Below are 18,559 nucleotides of genomic sequence, written 5' to 3' on the forward strand. Positions count from 1 at the left end.
TTTCTGGGACTCACGGTTGGCCAACAGGGCTGTTTTCCAACACATTCAGGCTGTAGGTGGAGTTGGTGAACTGTGGTGGTCGGTATCCAGCGAGGATGGAAACTGTGGCCGGTGGGCCTTTACGGTCTCCTCCATTCACTGCCTGGACCTGCAGATGGTACTCCTTGCTCGGGGTCAGAGGCCGTCCTGTTGTTCTAATCAACCCAGAGCGACGGTCCACCTCGAAGCAGTCCTCCCCACCTTAACATGCAAGGATTAAATTAGAGACAAAGAAGGAAGAAAATGTTGTTGTAGTTTTAACCAAATAATATGGGCATAAAGCTAATTCGTGTATAATGTTTTGCTTGTAAATCAGAATGTTGCATGGTAAAATGTATGAACGGTTTTATCTTTGTGCATCTATATGTACGAGTTTATATATGTGTAAGGTACCTTTAAAAAAATAAATTACAAAACTGTATTTTTTTAAACAAGCTACAATTTTCTAAACCTGGAATTCTACACCTTAGATCCATTTACAGGAAAGCAAACATCTATATGAAAAGCTATGAGTTTAAAGTTGAATGTATGACTTTGGCCATTGATTTTTGCTCTAATCTGATTGGTTAATAGCCTCGTGAGACCATCCTGATTTCGCGAGCTTTCAAGGTTTCACTCGCTAATCAGTCTGGAGACTCTCCGTTGAAGAAAATTTGGAGCCGGTAACCAATCGAACGTCCAATCAGCTTTGGCTTTGAGGCGGGTTGAGGTGTGACGTAACGAGAAGCGCGACAGTTCAGTCTAAAGAACATGGCGGCTTCAGCCGATGAAACTAGCGTTAGCGAGCAAGTCTTATCGGAATTACAGAGTATTTCTTCACTGAGAGAAGAGCAAAACACTGCTCTGGAGGCTTTTCTCAGAGGAAAAGATGTTTTTGCTCTTCTCCCGACTGGTTTCGGCAAGAGTTTGATCTATCAATTGGCTCCTCTTCGTCGTCGCTCTGTTAGTACGTCACATGCTTCGTTGATCTGATTGGTTTATTTGGCCCGTCTATCACCAACATAGGCCAATCAGCTAACCAGTATTTTCGCCCCTTCCCAAAATTACTTCAACGGAAGGTTTCCAGATGGATATGCGGAGCAAATCCATCTGGCGGAGTCAGGTTAATTGGTTAATGTCACGACAAATAAAACGGGTTCATCTGTTTTTAAAACTGTTGGGTGATTTTCAAAAATTAACAGACTTCACGCAGAATGATAAAAATCTGGCATAGATCGGTTTTGTTTAATCTGTTTTTTCCAACCACATCTCAAGCGCGGCACATCGCACATATGAGCTGATTTCGCACTGAGCAAAGAGTCTACACTCAGAAGAGTGTGTTTGCTTTATTTAAAAACGTGCACCTCGAAACATCTTCCCTACAGTCAGTTCACTGGGATTATGATCCTACGTTTATATAATCTGTAGGACAATAAGCGTATCCAGTTATTTTTATCTTTTTTTTAGGTTAAAGTCAAAATTCTGACTTTTTCCCCATAATAACTGAAATAATTTTTTTTTTTTCCAGAGGCCCTAATCCTCTTCCATAGGTTCGCGATAGCTTGCTAACTTCACTGATTGTTTAATGATGACATTACGCTTTGCAGCCGCTGTCAATTTTCCCCAAACCACTGCATTAAAAGATGTATAATTTGCATTTTGTTGTATTTTCAACATTAACAAGTTTTCATCAATTTTCATGAAATTTGTATGGACACGCCTAAGCTAGCCAATCATTTGCAGATTTCCTGCCGTTGTTGGTAGCAGCTGAAAGTGAACATACAGAGCTGTTTTATGGAAGCAAATCGTTACCATATTTCAGCCGAAAAAGTATTTCCAGAAATGCTTTTTCATTTTAAGAATGCGGCTGCATTGTTTGACTCATAAATTAAATTAGTGATCAATAATACTGTTTGCATTTTCATTTTCTTCTTCAACACCGCTCATCCTTTTTCTTAATTACAATGAAAATATCACAGTCTTGGTTTTGTTATGTTTATTTAGAGTATTCAGTATTACTTTGCTCCTTGTTTTAGTTTTTAATTATTATTTTGTTGTTTTCTTGTTAGTTCCTGTCTTCCAGGTTTTCCATTTGTTGTCCTCTGCTGCCCTCTTGTGTCATCTATCCCTAGCTCTGTTTTCTGCTCTGTCCTCACCTGTTTCCAATTCTCTCGTTAGCCCTCTCTTTGTCTCTGTCCCCTTTAAAAGCCCTCCCTCTTCAGTTCCTGTTTGCTGGATCCTCGTCTAACGTCTGTCTGCTTACCTCGTCTCTCCCTGGCTCCTAGAGTTTGGTTTCCCCTGATGTCTCCTTGGTTCTGGTTTGTTTGTTATTCCTGCCTCGGTACCTATGGACCTCATTAAACCTACCTAAATTCACCTCTGCCTACTTGCCTCTGCTTTTGGGTCCTCAATCCAACACCAAACCGTGACAGAAAAAGACATTTGAGATTTATTTTCCAAAATGCACCCCAGCAAATACATACCAAAATTCAATTTAATATGTAAAATTTGCAAATGAAAAAGCATTTCCAGAAATGCTTTTTCATTTTAAATATGGTAACGATTTGCTTCCATAGTGTTTAGGTATTAACCTTCCATGATCTAAATAGAGTATTTTTCACAGGCATGTTTTCACAGTTTAAGTTAATGCAGAGATGAATTATGAACTATTTTTGACCACAATCCAGAAAACAAAACATTTCAGTGGAGCGATGAGAACATCCTAACTTTTCCTTGAACGAGAGAAACAAAAAAATCCTAATTCCTTTATATAAACTTGGTGGAGTGTAACCTCTTTACAGGTGCTGGTCATAAAATTAGAATATCATGAAAAAGTAGATTGATTTCAGTAATTCCATTTAAAAAGTGAAACTTGTATATTATATTCATACATTACATACAAACTCATATATTTCAGATGTTTATTTTGTTTAATTTTGATGATTACAAATGACAACAAATGAAAATCTCAAATTCATCATATCAGAAAATTAGAATATTACTGAAGACCAATAAAAACAAAGGATTTATAGAAATGTTGGCCAACTGAAAAGTATGAACATGAAAAGTATGAGCATGTACAGCACTCAGTATTTAGTTGGGCCTCCTTTGGCCTGTATTACTGCAGCAATGCGGCGTGGCATGGAGTCGATCAGTCTGTGGCACTGCTCAGGTGTTATGATAGCCCAGGTTGCTCTAATAGTGGCTTTTAGCTCTTCTGAATTGTTGGGTCTGGTGTATTGCATCTTCTTCTTCACAATACCCCATACATTTTCTATGGGGTTAAGGTCAGGAGAGTTTGCTGGCCAATTAAGAACAGGGATACCATGGTCCTTCAACCAGGTACTGGTAGCTTTGGCACTGTGTGCAGGTGCCAAGTCCTGTTGGAAAATGAAATCTGCATCTCCAAAAAGTTGGTCAGCTGCAGGAAGCATGAAGTGCTCTAAAACTTCCTGGTATGTGGCTGCGTTGACCCTGGACCTCAGAAAACACAATGGACCAACACCAGCAGATGACATGGCACCCCAAACCATCACTGACTGTGGAAACTTTACACTGGACTTCAAGCAACGTGGATGAAGTGCCTCTCTTCTTTTCCTCCAGACTCTGGGACCTTGATTTCCAAAGGAAATGCAAAATTTACTTTCATCAGAGAACATGACTTTGGACCACTCACCAGCAGTCCAGTCCTGTTTCTCTTTAGACGCTTCTGACGCTGTCTGTGGTTCAAGAGTGGCTTGACACAAGGAATGCGACAGCAGAAACCCATGTCTTTCATACGTCTGTGTGTGGTGGTTCTTGAAGCACTCACTCCAGCTGCAGTCCACTCTTTGTGAATCTCCCCCACATTTTTGAATGGGTTTTGTTTCACAATCCTCTCCAGGGTGCGGTTATCTCTCTTGCTTGTACACTTTTTTCGACCACATCTTTTCCTTCCCTTCGCCTCTCTATTAATGTGCTTGGACACTGAGCTCTGTGAACAGCCAGCCTCTTTAGCGATGACCTTTTGTGTCTTGCCCTCCTTGTGCAAGGTGTCGATGGTCGTCTTTTGGACAACTGTCAAGTCAGCAGTCTTCCCCATGATTGTGTAGCCTATAGAACTAGACTGAAAGACCATTTAAAGGCTTTTGCAGGTGGTTTGAGTTAATTAGCTGATTAGAGTGTGGCACCAGGGGCCATCAATTTTGAACCTTTTCACAATATTCTAATTTTCTGATATGATGAATTTGAGATTTTCATTTGTTGTCATTTGTAATCATCAAAATTAAACAAAATAAACATCTGAAATATATGAGTTTGTATGTAATGTATGAATATAATATACAAGTTTCACTTTTTAAATGGAATTACTGAAATCAATCTACTTTTTCATGATATTCTAATTTTATGACCAGCACCTGTACTGTACATTTATGCATTTTTTTTTATTGTTTTATGGTTGAGCAGAGATCACGGCTTGGACCCAGGAGCCAGCCACTAGATCAGCTTCTCTGATTTGTCGATGCACTGCATCAAGCTGCAAAAGTTCAGAATTTTAAAGTCCAGCATCTGATCTGAAAGATCTTCTTGGTGGAAACTGCACACTATAAGACATCGGGCCAAGATGATCCAACATGTTGGATGCTGGATTTCCCTGGAGGGAAAAGTCATTCTACCGAGCAGACCCGATCAGACACTGCAGGATTATTTCCCTGACTATCGGTCCCTAGAGCCTCCTGATGCCAGGATGCTCTCAGAAGTGAAAGATCAGGCAGAAATTGGCCCGATTATCTTTCTGTGTGAACCAGCTTTTAACTACTCCTGAGCTGCAGATTGTGGAAGAATTATTTGATAACAAGACATCATTTAGAAAAATAGGAAAGCTTATAAAACAAAATAACAAGACAATTACATGATGCATATTTCAAAATCTCTCTTCTATTATTCTATAATTGCATCAGCACTTTGGAGAAAGAGTTATCCTTTTTTTTTTTTTTTAAACCACCCACTATTCTAATGTAAAACTTGTCTTTACAGTTGGGTAACGGTTTAATAAATGCTGCTATTATTCTAACAAAGGATTCAGCCGTGATTTTTTTTTGTCCATGTAAACAACCATCGTTCAGCCGGTCCACTTGTGTATAAATAAAGAGATGGAGTCCCAGCTGTCCAATTATGAAAAGCCAATTGAGGCAAATTGATGCTGGAGGCACGCTGCCTGCGTTTTTATTTATGTGTGCTTTCTGTGAGCTGGTTAACGCTCTCTGAAGACGCAGAAAAACAGGAGTGGGCTCATTTTCACTTACGTCCCCCTGGGTTCACCAGACAGAGAGAGGGAAGCGGGAGGAAAGAGGTGATGGAGAGATGAACAAAGGGAAGAAAGGAAGTGGAAAGAGTGCAAAGAGGGGATGAAAACTGGCAGGAAGTGTGGAATAATGAAAGGAGGGATGAGACGGAGGATGAGGGGAAGACAAGGGGAAGAATCCTCAGCTGTTGACCAGAGGCTCCTGCAGCAGCAGCTGCAGCCGAACCGTCAGTCATCTCCTAATCTGGGATGTTTCCATGTCGCAGATTTATTTGAGTCTCAGTGAAATAACATGTTTATAAAAAAAAATATAGTTTAAAGCTCTTCAAGGGCTTTGATTGTCTCAATTATAAAAAGTTTTTTTTTTTTAATCATCTCTTTCTGTGCCTCCAATTAGCTGTCCCTAATTAGGATAGGTAGCCAAATTAACAACCTCCGCTGGGATAAAACTATACTTAAACTGTTTGATCTGCTCCTCTGATTTTGCTCTCTGATTATTTTCAAAAGTTGCAATCTATTTTGATGAGAACGACACAACCGCTTCAGCTTGACTTTTGAATTTTGTATTGTAAGCTGAAATCTCATGAGACTGGAACATTAAAGGTGCATAAAGAGTTCTGTGTGGTGAAGCATCTGAACAGCTTTCTATTCAACAAACCTCTAAGGACGAAAGTTTGCCTGGTTTATTGAACAGTTTTGACGTCTAACCTATACTGTTGGATTATGAATTTGTTTCTGTGCTTTCTGTTGCACCAGATGAGAAAGTGATCTGAGAACAAAAACTAACCGTATGTTTAAAATCATTTAAAGACATGTGAGCTTAATCAACCGAATATGAAGCAAATGTTTGTTCCTCTTTAATATATTTCACTAACCTTCTGGATTCAGTGCAGGAGGCGGGAAACAAAAGATCCTAACTAAATGAACATCTCTGTTGGATGTTTCCCACCCCATGCATGAAGGTGGTGCTGAACTGGAGAGCTCCTTCAGTGACAGACTGCCTCACCCTAAATGCACCAGGGAGCGTTATCACAGATCCTTCCTCCCAGCAGCTGGAAAACTTTATAACCTCCTCAATTAGTTCTTACATTCATGCTAATTTTGCACAGTTTCTATAAACAATATCCAAACATATTGGTTATTTATTCTCCATGTGCACAGGATTTATATTGTTAAAACACTTTACAGTACAGTATTTTATTGTTTTGTCTTTTAACTCTTCACTAGTACTTTATTCTTATACACTTTTCTAAGGTCCGCATTTGTGAGACCATTTTTTTCTATAATCTTTTTGCTGCTGTAAACACCAGAATTTCCCCTATTGTGGCACAATAAAGGGATTTTCTTTTCTATTCTATTCTCACTGCAAACTAAAAAAAAGCACTCAGTATTAGGGTTCCAGTCTGTGTGGTTTGTTTAGTGTTTGTCTTCCTTCATCCACCAGGAGGCGCCTTGTTCTGGTTGGCCTCCTCCCACACCTGCGGATGGTTTCCTCATTAACGTAATGCTCTTAAGCTGCTGACTGCCACTACCTCGACGCCAGAGTGTTTGCCAGTTTTGGGTACTCTAGCCAAGCTGAGTTTTGCTTAGTCAAACTGAGTTTTTGTCAACCTGAGTTTTAATCTCGCTGTTTTGCCTCTCAGCAGGAAGTCATCTTACAAACTGGATGTTTCGGACCTTCTCTCTCCTGGAAGGATTTTCTGAGAATCAAGCTGAGCTGTGGATTCAAGTTTGTGGTTCTGATCAACCCTTTCCCCCTAGGATAGTTTGGGGCTTCTCTCTGACCAGGGGATCCATCTCCACAACAACCCGTTCCAGTACCGCAGGAAATATAAGTAGCAGTCAACCTCTCCGTTCTCCAACGTACAACCGCATTCTGGGTAAACTCTGTCCGTCCTCCATTGGAAAAGACAAACACTGGAACATCCCACACCGACTGGAGTCAATAAGGGACAACAATTTTCTCGAAACGTTAGTCTGCAACCTTTTTCACCTCTTCAAGTTCAAGAATCAAATTTCCCACTAAGCCTGAACTAACCGGAGTGTCTGGACTCATCACATCCTTCTCAATAAACCTGTTAAACTTTTCCCTGGTCTCTCTGTGTTGGCTTTCTGCATTTGGGTCAGATCTTAGTTAAATCATGACACTCAGATGATCTCAAGCAGGGGTCTTCATTGTTTTCCAGGCCAAGGATCCCCAAACTGATGGCGAGATGGAGCGGGGACCCCCTAATTATATATATATATATATATATATATATATATATATATATATATATATATATATATATATATATATATATATATATATATATATATATATATATATATATATATTATGAAATTGTGTTATATCAAATTGGTCCTATAGTCACTCTATTACAGATGGAGTAATGTAACTAAAGTAATTTTATCCTGGGATTATTAAAGTATTTCTGATTCTGATTCCTGGTTGATGGGACAGGTGTTGTGAAAGAAACAGTGCCCAGCTTGAAAGAGCTCCTGTGTGTCGCTGAATGTGAGCATTAATGACTGAAAGACATCTTCTGCCTCCATTTATTTGTTTACTACACTAAAAAAAAGTCTAATCAACCAAAACTTTCGCGACCCCCATGCAGTACCTCTGAGGCCCCCCTAGGGGTCGCGGACCCCCTGTTGAAGACCTCTAATCTAAAGCATAAAAGGACTAAAACTGCTGTTAACGTATTTCAAAGATGTGGTTGGGAGAGAGGTATATTTATAAAAATATGAGGTATGAAAAAGCACGCTTTTAAAACAAAGTAGGACAGATTTTTGGGTAAAGATATGAAAGGTGTTTGTTTTTCTGGTCAGAGCGACTAAATAATTAAAAAAGGCTCAAGATTTAATCCCTAATATTAGATGTTCATAGTTGGTAAAATCCTGTTACTGCCTGTGATAAGCTCCTCACTACACATACAGACTGTGACCGTATTTTAACACTGACATGATGCCAAACACAGATTTTTAACACAAATTATTGGATTATTTTTCAGTACACTTGAGCTCACATTATCCCAAAGGGAAGGTTTTAATGCGAGAGCGTAAAAAAAAAAAAATTTGCTCTAAAATGATCACTTCCTCTACTGCCTCCTCCTCTTTACTTGTTTTCTCTAAAAATATCGAAATACAGGTGCTGGTCATAAAATTAGAATATCATGAAAAAGTAGATTGATTTCAGTAATTCCATTTAAAAAGTGAAACTTGTATATTATATTCATACATTACATACAAACTCATATATTTCAGATGTTTATTTTGTTTAATTTTGATGATTACAAATGACAACAAATGAAAATCTCAAATTCATCATATCAGAAAATTAGAATATTACTGAAGACCAATAAAAACAAAGGATTTATAGAAATGTTGGCCAACTGAAAAGTATGAACATGAAAAGTATGAGCATGTACAGCACTCAGTATTTAGTTGGGCCTCCTTTGGCCTGTATTACTGCAGCAATGCGGCGTGGCATGGAGTCGATCAGTCTGTGGCACTGCTCAGGTGTTATGATAGCCCAGGTTGCTCTAATAGTGGCTTTTAGCTCTTCTGAATTGTTGGGTCTGGTGTATTGCATCTTCTTCTTCACAATACCCCATAGATTTTCTATGGGGTTAAGGTCAGGAGAGTTTGCTGGCCAATTAAGAACAGGGATACCATGGTCCTTCAACCAGGTACTGGTAGCTTTGGCACTGTGTGCAGGTGCCAAGTCCTGTTGGAAAATGAAATCTGCATCTCCAAAAAGTTGGTCAGCTGCAGGAAGCATGAAGTGCTCTAAAACTTCCTGGTATGTGGCTGCGTTGACCCTGGACCTCAGAAAACACAATGGACCAACACCAGCAGATGACATGGCACCCCAAACCATCACTGACTGTGGAAACTTTACACTGGACTTCAAGCAACGTGGATGAAGTGCCTCTCTTCTTTTCCTCCAGACTCTGTGACCTTGATTTCCAAAGGAAATGCAAAATTTACTTTCATCAGAGAACATGACTTTGGACCACTCACCAGCAGTCCAGTCCTGTTTCTCTTTAGACGCTTCTGACGCTGTCTGTGGTTCAAGAGTGGCTTGACACAAGGAATGCGACAGCAGAAACCCATGTCTTTCATACGTCTGTGTGTGGTGGTTCTTGAAGCACTCACTCCAGCTGCAGTCCACTCTTTGTGAATCTCCCCCACATTTTTGAAGGGGTTTTGTTTCACAATCCTCTCCAGGGTGCGGTTATCTCTCTTGCTTGTACACTTTTTTCGACCACATCTTTTCCTTCCCTTCGCCTCTCTATTAATGTGCTTGGACACTGAGCTCTGTGAACAGCCAGCCTCTTTAGCGATTACCTTTTGTGTCTTGCCCTCCTTGTGCAAGGTGTCGATGGTCGTCTTTTGGACAACTGTCAAGTCAGCAGTCTTCCCCATGATTGTGTAGCCTATAGAACTAGACTGAAAGACCATTTAAAGGCTTTTGCAGGTGGTTTGAGTTAATTAGCTGATGGCAGGGGCCATCAATTTTGAACCTTTTCACAATATTCTAATTTTCTGATATGATGAATTTGAGATTTTCATTTGTTGTCATTTGTAATCATCAAAATTAAACAAAATAAACATCTGAAATATATGAGTTTGTATGTAATGTATGAATATAATATACAAGTTTCACTTTTTAAATGGAATTACTGAAATCAATCTACTTTTTCATGATATTCTAATTTTATGACCAGCACCTGTAATATTTATGATTCAAAAAAATAAAATAAAATCCTCAGCCACCGGCACCCATACTCCCACCCTTCAACTCTCCCACTCGCTTCCTCTCCTGAGACTTTGCCATTACTCGCATTTCCGAGAGCTTCCTTCGCCCCGGGGAGCGATTAAGAGTGCAGCTCTGTGCTGTTTATGCACTTTTTTTTTCTGCCTTTCCCTGTTGACAGTAATTGAAATCCAACAAGTCAATCTTTATTTATAAATAACTCCTTTGAGCAAAACAGGTTTGTCACAGAGTACCTGGCAGAGTGGGAGCGGACCTAATTGCAGACACAGGCAGGAGATAAAAGCAAAGACATGACAAGTTAAGAGAAAAATAGACGAAAAAAACAAGGTTTGACTGCAATGGGTGAAAACAGAGGCAGAGATACAGAGCTTATAGTGACAACTTATTGTATGTTTAAAGCTATCTTCATGCATTTTGACCTGACCTACACTGCAGCTATAGGTGAATGGTTTATTTAAAAACTGCAATCTGGTTGCTTTTAAAATAATGAGTGCGTTTTATAAGTGTTGGTATTGTACACTAACCTTGTTTACTGTTAACTGAAATGCAAATTGATGCAAACTTAAAAAGGAAATATGAATTTGCAGTGTTTTCATGGCTGTGTCTAAACATCCACCCTAACAGCTATATAGGGCCCTATATAGTGGTTATGTCATTTTAAATGAGTGTTTGAATGTCTAGTGGATGCAAAAGTAGTGGACTCGAAATTTCCCACAATGCTCTTTGAAACATAGTGGTCATCCAGGATCACTAGACGAGCAGATATATCCCAGAATCCCATTATGTGATTTGTTGTCACAACAACAAATAACAAAGATGGCGTAGGGACCGTACGTGGAGAAGGAGTCACGTGGCCAACAGGGAGCAAAAAGCTAATGGAAAATGAAGAACAGTGATGGGACTAACGGCGTTGAAAGTAACGGTGTTACTAACGCCGCTACCTTTTGTAGTAACGAGTAATCAAAATTATTACTCTTACTGTAACTATAACGCAGTAACAATTGCCGACACCCCGTTACTGCACGTTACTCAGGTCGCACAATTAACCTTTTTTCATGATAGGACTTGTGCGCGCGTCATGAGAGAGGGGAGGATGGAGAGTGAAGAGGACTCCAGCGGCAAAACAGCGCTTTCCAGATGGAAATACCGGTGTTACGTCGAGCTGCGTTTCCCCATCTGATACGGTTTCCCGTGCGGCGGCACGATTCACCGCGTAAGCGTCAGGAAACGCACATGCTCGCTAAAGGCGCGTAACAGCCGCCCTGTGCTCGCGCCACAGGGAACTACGGAGAGCGTGAACGATCATTAGCCTATATGGAGAAAGGGAGAAATATGGATGGATGGATGGATGGATGGGATAGATAGATAGATAGATAGATAGATAGATAGATAGATAGATAGATAGATAGATAGATAGATAGATAGATAGATAGATAGATAGATAGATAGATATAGCTACATGTTGCAGTATCTATAACAACCCAAACACAGGATTTCAGAATTAGACATCCCCAGTTATTAATTTCATATACTCGCAAAAGTAACGCAATAGTTACTTTTACTAGCCTGACGTAGTCCTACTCAATTCTAGTCAGAATATGAGTCTGATTCTGCTCCATAGAGCTGTGATTAAGGGGCGTGTTTCGTTAGAACCAAGAAAAAAATGCCTCTGCTCTCAATTGGATAGACCTACAACCAATAAGAGCAACGGAGTGCGTGACGTATGTTAAGCGACGCATAGTTGTTGTCAACAAAAATCAAAGCGTGCAGTTGCACGCCTAGAATAAGAAGATGAGCCTTGATCGCGTTTCTCTGTTCCTCTTTTAAAATTAATTTGCTGTCGATATCTTCTAGAACAGACCTAATAGCAGAATCTACTCACCTCAGCTCTCCAGCGGCAGCCATTGTTGTTGTCATCCAAGCGCGCTTTGGTGACGTGGTTGATTACGTTACTGTTGATCATCTGTCCGTCATCGTATAAAGCCCGCCCTGACAATTTGATTGGCCCGCCAGATATTGTGCTAGCATACTCGCGCTACTATGGAGCAATGCCAGACCGAACTTCCCGACCTCAAACGTTGTGGGCGGGACTAAGTTCGGAATGGCACCAAGGCTACACTTTTACTACTAACTACTTACTTTTATTGTGGAGTAACTCAGTTACTAACTCAGTTACTTTTTGGGAGAAGTAACTAGTAACTATAACTAATTACTTTTTCAAAGTAACGTGCCCAACACTGATGAAGAACAAGGGCACATTAGATACAAAACTTACAAAACTTGTTCCTATGCCCTGTCCTTCGTTGTAACCAATAAGCTGACAACATATATGTAATGATCCAGAATACCCTCATCCTATTGGTCGAGCGAAGTGTTGCTCACGGAGAAGAGAGCAGGAGAGATATTAGCTCAATTGAGCTAATTATTTTTTTTTTCTGTTTTACAACTGTAGCCTACAGTCATTGCATTTAAGGCACACATATGTTTACAAGTTTGCTGATGCACAATGTGCACTATTCATTTATTGTTTTATATTCCTTTTTACAGTTTGAAGTTAAGCAGGAGAGGCTTATCTTTTAAGATACTTATTTTATTCGGCAAAGTTTTTTATTTTGTATTAAAGTGAATTGCTGGATTATAATTTGTTTTCCATGTGTTCATGTCACTCACAAATATTCATCTAATTCAATGCAGATTTGAGTCAAATAGATCAAAAGTAAAGGTCAGTAAAGTCATCTTGTTTACACACGTGTAGACAAAATGACAAGATAAATCTGTCTAAGTCTAAAGCTTTTCCCTAAAACCACCTGAAGGGAGCGTAGAAAATGTTTTTAAGAATTTGGGGGAGTTTTCCGAATTTTGCCATTTCCATCAAGCTTTTCTGACGTGACTTTAAAATGCGCATTAGAAACAGCTGATGGAAACACACCTAATGATAGTTTTTCAGTAGCCTCGTGAGACCATCCTGATCTCGCAAGCTTTCAAGGTTTCACTCGCAGATCAGTGTGGAGACTCTCCGTTAAAGAAAATTTGGAGCCGTTCACCAAACGAACGTCCAGTGAGCGTTGGCTTTGAGGCGGGTTGAGGTGTGACGCAACGAGAAGCGCGACAGTTCAGTCTAAAGAACATGGCGGCTTCAGCCGATGAAACTAGCATTAGCGTGGCTATCAAGAGCAAAACACTGCTCTGGAGGCTTTTCTCAGAGGAAAAGATGTTTTTGCTCTTCTCCCGACTGGTTTCGGCAAGAGTAGCCTGGCTTGTGGTTGTGTTTTCGTCGTCGCTCTCTTAGTACGTCATATGCTTCGTTGATCTGATTGGTTTATTTGGCCCGTCTATCACCAACATAGGCCAATCAGCTAACCAGTATTTTCGCCCCTTCCCAAAATTACTTTAACGGAAGGTTTCCAGATGGATATGCGGAGCAAATCCATCTGGCGGAGTCAGGTTAGTTTTTCAGTGGCTTTCACCAAAATTTTTATAAAGTGTTTTGCTTCTTTTCATAGGATTGATTCACATATTTTTTTAGATCTTTTAGATCAAACAAACAGTTTCTTTATCTCTGGCATAAAAATTACATGGATGGATGGATGGATGGATGGATGGATGGATGGATATGTTCTGTATGTTTAGTTGGATCATCTTGTGCAGAAAAATCAAAGGGATGCACCATCTAGTAGGAGGAACTGAGGTTGTCCCAGCGTGCCATCTCGTTGTCTCATTGACAGCCGGTAGACTACAGATCCAGGGTTGGCATCAGGACCCACGGCACCCAGGTAAGGTGTAGGAAACATCCCCCACTGCAGGTCCGTCTGACTGGGCAGGCTCAGGGTTAACCTGCACAGGTACCATTCATCACCTGGAAAGGACAAGACAAAAACAGGAGCTAATTATTAAACCTTAATATTACATTGTCGTCTGCAAAACTGGTACTCAAAGATGGAAAAGATAAACGCTACGTTTCTTAAAACAAAAAATTTAATTTTCAAAAATTCAATCACAACAAAGATTTCTTCATACTGCTTTGTCTTTTATTCATTTTTTTTTTCATCTGTTGGTGGGTTTACATGTTGGGTTCAACAGTTTTGCATAATATTTATCATTGCAGTACTTGAGAGAAAAGTTTTTTTTTTTCAGTTGTTGTTCTGTGCTGTGTGTTGATGCTATTGTCGTCTAGGTGTCGCACCAACGAAGCTCGTTAGCTTAACCAGCTCCACTCACTCAGACAGCGGACTAAAAGGGGAGCAGCTCTTAGCCAAAGGGGACAAGGTGACATTCCTCTTTAACTTCTCTTATGTTTTCCCATATTTCATCTCCATTCTGCTGCATAAGATAAGAACCAAACAGCAGAGGATGAAGGAGAAGAAAAAGATGCAGCTCCTCCAAACTAAAACAACAAAACTTTGAGAGGAAAACACAGGAAGCGGCACAGCAGGTGCTCGCATTTGCCCAGTGAAAACACACACACTTGTCACGTCTACCATTCTGCTCTCCATCTTTATTCTTATTATTTCACGTCGCCTGGTTCTGAAGCGGGATTTGTTCGGTTTGGGGGGTTGCCTTGGTGCTCGCTGTTGTTTTGACTTTTGTGTCGTTTCAACGGCAGCCTGACAAGAGAAGAAACTTCACTTCAGAGGAACCAGAGAAGAAAGGACGGATGAGCAGGTGACAGGAGAGGAGGAGGAGGAGATGACAGCACAACACAATGGTGTCTTTCCTGTCTTTTTATATCACCTCTGAAGGTGTGTCAACAAACGTAGAGCAGGAGGGGGAGTGAGGACAAAAAAAAGAGGGATGAGGTCCCTCTACACATCAATCCACGCGCTGACAAGGGAATTGGAGCTAAAGATGAAGAAATTAATGGGTGAGAGACCAAAAATATAAGGGATAAAAAACAGAACATCAAGAAAAAAAAGGTACACTGGAAAAACCATCTAGAAATAAGTAAAAAATTCGTAAATTAAGTTTATTTACCCTTCATTTGAGTAGGTAAATAAGATTGTTTGCCAATGGAATGAGTATTTTTACTCTTAAAATAAGATTAGATAAGATTAGATATGTACTTGAAAAAGATGCAGTGTAAGTGTAAATTGTCTTCCATTAACACAATGTCTCCTTTACCGCCTCAATCCAAGAAGAAATGCACTTATTTTAAGAAAAAATGACTTAGATTTTGATATTTTCCAGTGTATAATAGTAATAAAACACTGGAACAAAGTTAATTTACTGAAAGAAAGAAGTCCTTGATCACAGATCTTAAACCTCCACATGAAAAACATTCTAACAGTCTTATAAGAACATCATCTGAAAATAACTAGATGCAGCAGAAGGTCTCATTAAATATTAGATGTGAATAAAGGAGGACAAATCAACCTAAAAGCACAGGGAGAAAATAATGAGGCGATAATAAGGAAGAAGCTTCTACAAATCAGCGCTCACTTCCTTAATGGATGCTTCATGGCTCTTCGGTCAAACCATAAACTCCAGAATAATCACATCTATTCCTGTCCGTTGCTTAACATACGCTGAGCTGTGGCCCGTGTGTGAAAGCCGAATGAAATCTGTCCCATTATCATGATAAATATTAACACATTTACATGCAGCATCGTAGGTCAATACATATCAAGCAGGGCACAAACTATAAAAGTTCCCTCGCTAGATAAAAGCATTTTGTCCAGCCAGCAGCTGGAGAAAATGGCTCCTTCAAACCTGCAGGCAGATGAAAGGTCAGTGACACCAAAATAATGACTTCAAGACTTTTTCATACAGCAAATGGAGAAAGGGTTGCCAGATTTCAGAAATGGAAATAAGGGTCCAAGAGAAACTTCATTGTTGCGGGGGGTCACAGGTTCCTCCCCCGGAAAAGTTTGTATTTCTTAGATGCAATTTCCTGCATTTTAAACAAATTGTGTCCCGTTTCAGCTCAACACAGAACCATAGCTTTATTTTGTTCTTTGAGCGTGATTTGTATTTCTTGCAATAAGCTACTAGCCTTGTGAGACCATCCTGATCTCGCGAGCTTTCAAGGTTTCACTCGCAGATCAGTCTGGAGACTCTCCGTTAAAGAAAATTTGGAGCCGTTCACCAAACGGACGTCCAATCAGCGTTGGCTTTGAGGCGGGTTGAGGTGTGACGCAACGAGAAGCGCGACAGTTCAGTCTAAAGAACATGGCGGCTTCAGCCGATGAAACTAGCGTTAGCGTGGCTATCGAGCAAGTTTTATCGGAATTACAGAGTATTTCTTCACTGAAAGAAGAGCAAAACACTGCTCTGGAGGCTTTTCTCAGAGGAAAAGATGTTTTTGCTCTTCTCCCGACTGGTTTCGGCAAGAGTAGCCTGGCTTGTGGTTGTGTTCATCGTCGCTCTGTTAGTACGTCATATGCTTCGTTGATCTGATTGGTTTATTTGGCCCGTCTATCACCAACATAGGCCAATCAGCTAACCAGTATTTTCGCCTCTTCCCAAAATTACTTCAACGGAAGGTTTCCAGATGGATATGCTGAGCAAATCCATCTGGCAGAGTCGGGTTAATAGGCTACATTAAATTAAAATAATTAATAAATGGAAATGTTAAGTTTTCACACTATCATCACGCACAGAAATCCCCTCACAAAACCAATGGCGTCATGGCCTGGTAGAATTTTCTTAGGCTATAGGGAGATTACCGGTTTGTTTTGTTTTTTTGTGTGCTTATTTTTGGTTTATTTTGGTTGTTGGTTACCCAGCTTATTAAATGACTCACTATGTTGTGCTATACTTTTCCTGAGCAGGTAAGCTGGGCACTTGTAATCAATAACGTTGCAATAGATGCTTTGAGTTGGTGTGCGTTGGTGCAGTTTGTAGAACTAGAACTAAACATGAGGACCGTCACCAGGAAGCCATGATGAACGCCCCAAGAAGAAAGATTACAGAGTGGAGAATGCTTTAGAGTGACAACGTCATAAGCGGAAGGTGAATCAAGAACAGTAGAACTCTAAGCTCTAGCTATTAGGCGTGGACGGGAGCCACAGCGGAGGCTGTAGGCTTTGCTTTGTGCAGGCGGCCTGGAGCGCAGCGGGGCGGAGCGCTGACGGAGTATGTGGGATTTTGGGGTTAGCATGACATATAATGAAATATTGTCACATTGAGGTCACCATGTTGCTTGCGCTACAATGACGTATTGTGTCCTGGAGTGCTAGCTCAAAACAGCCAAAATAGAAAATTAGTAACTTTAAATATTTTCAGTTTGCTCTTTAAAATTGATCAGGATAAAAACTGCTGATTGGAGATGCTAACCCAGATGTAGAGCTATGCTACAAAGAGCTACAAAGAGACTATAAAGTTGTTGTTTTCTTTTATTTTGAAATCATTGGCAAATTGTCTTACTTCTCTGATCAAATCAACAGAGAATACACTTTTTTCAAGAAAATTGATTTACATTTCAATTTTTGCAATTTATTCTACTCATCACAGATATCAACCTCACAGCTTAAGCAGTCAGGAGATTCCCGATGTGAGAAATGTCTGAACCTCGGAAGCGCGGCTTCATTTTTCACCCTGAATAGATGTTTCTTCTATCTCAACCACGGCTTAATTTTCTCGCCTGCTCCTCATCTTAGATGTAAAATGAGAACAAAATGATGCTATTTAAATGAGTTTCCACTTCGCTATTGTTATTCTACACTTTCTCGTTCGCCAGAGAGGTTTTTATTCTCCATGCCAGGCATAAGACATTTCTCAGAGCTTTCTGGACTGTCTAACACGTGAAAAAATGCCTCAAAATGAGATTCAATTTGTTCTGCTCAGCTTTTAATCCATGATTTCTTTCATCCCTCTGCTTCTAGTCATATCCCCCTGTGTTTTGGGGTTAGTTTCTTTCATTGGTTAGATTAAATTTTCCCTGGCACTGAACTGCAGCACAGTTTTCAGGTTAGAAGGGCGGGCTGGGGTGGTGTGTGTGTGTGTATGGGGGGGTGATGCTTCACATAGCAGCGAATCTCTTAAAATGTGTTTTATGGAGAGAAACCAGAGGACACAGGTCTATGAAGAGACAAATGTAAATAAATAAAAAAATATGCACAAACAATAAATCATGCAGCCTTTTTGAACATGATTGCAATCGGCCAGGTTTCTTTTAAGCAATCTGTCTGGATAATCAGATTCAATTTTCTCTGTAAAGTTGTTCTAAGATGTCATGTTTTTTGAACTGATCCAGTATAAACTGAATTAAACTGAATTCACAAAAACACTAAAGAACAAAAGGAGGAAGCAGTGAAAACAAACCAATAAGGGCTGCAACTAATGACTATTTATCTAATCTATTAATCTTTTAATTAATTTTTTAATTATTAAACTAATAATTGGGGTGTAACAGAATTTAAACCAACTGAAGCTCAAACTGTGCCTTTTATGTATTCTAGGTAGAGCATATTAAGAGTAAAAAAAAAGGGTTTTATCTTTAATGCAAAATGTTTATATACTTTTTACAATTTTACGAT

The 18,559-nt window shown here is 39.8% G+C and overlaps 1 protein-coding gene across 1 annotated transcript in view; it reads right to left on the reverse strand.

The window, feature by feature from the left end:
- The window catches only part of si:dkey-22o22.2 (neural-cadherin), a 254,121-nt gene that overhangs the window by 129,703 nt on the left and 105,859 nt on the right, over positions 1–18,559 (reverse strand). The window contains exons 2-3 of the mRNA XM_038272450.1: positions 13,753–13,941; positions 15–240 (exon numbers count right to left, since the gene is read on the reverse strand). Coding sequence (XP_038128378.1) covers positions 15–240; positions 13,753–13,941 — 415 coding nt within the window. The remainder of the gene's footprint in view (positions 1–14; positions 241–13,752; positions 13,942–18,559) is intronic.

The sequence above is a fragment of the Cyprinodon tularosa genome, unplaced genomic scaffold (assembly GCF_016077235.1).
Source record: "Cyprinodon tularosa strain WSP-4 unplaced genomic scaffold, ASM1607723v1 ctg83, whole genome shotgun sequence".
Classification (NCBI taxonomy): Eukaryota; Metazoa; Chordata; class Actinopteri; order Cyprinodontiformes; family Cyprinodontidae; genus Cyprinodon; species Cyprinodon tularosa.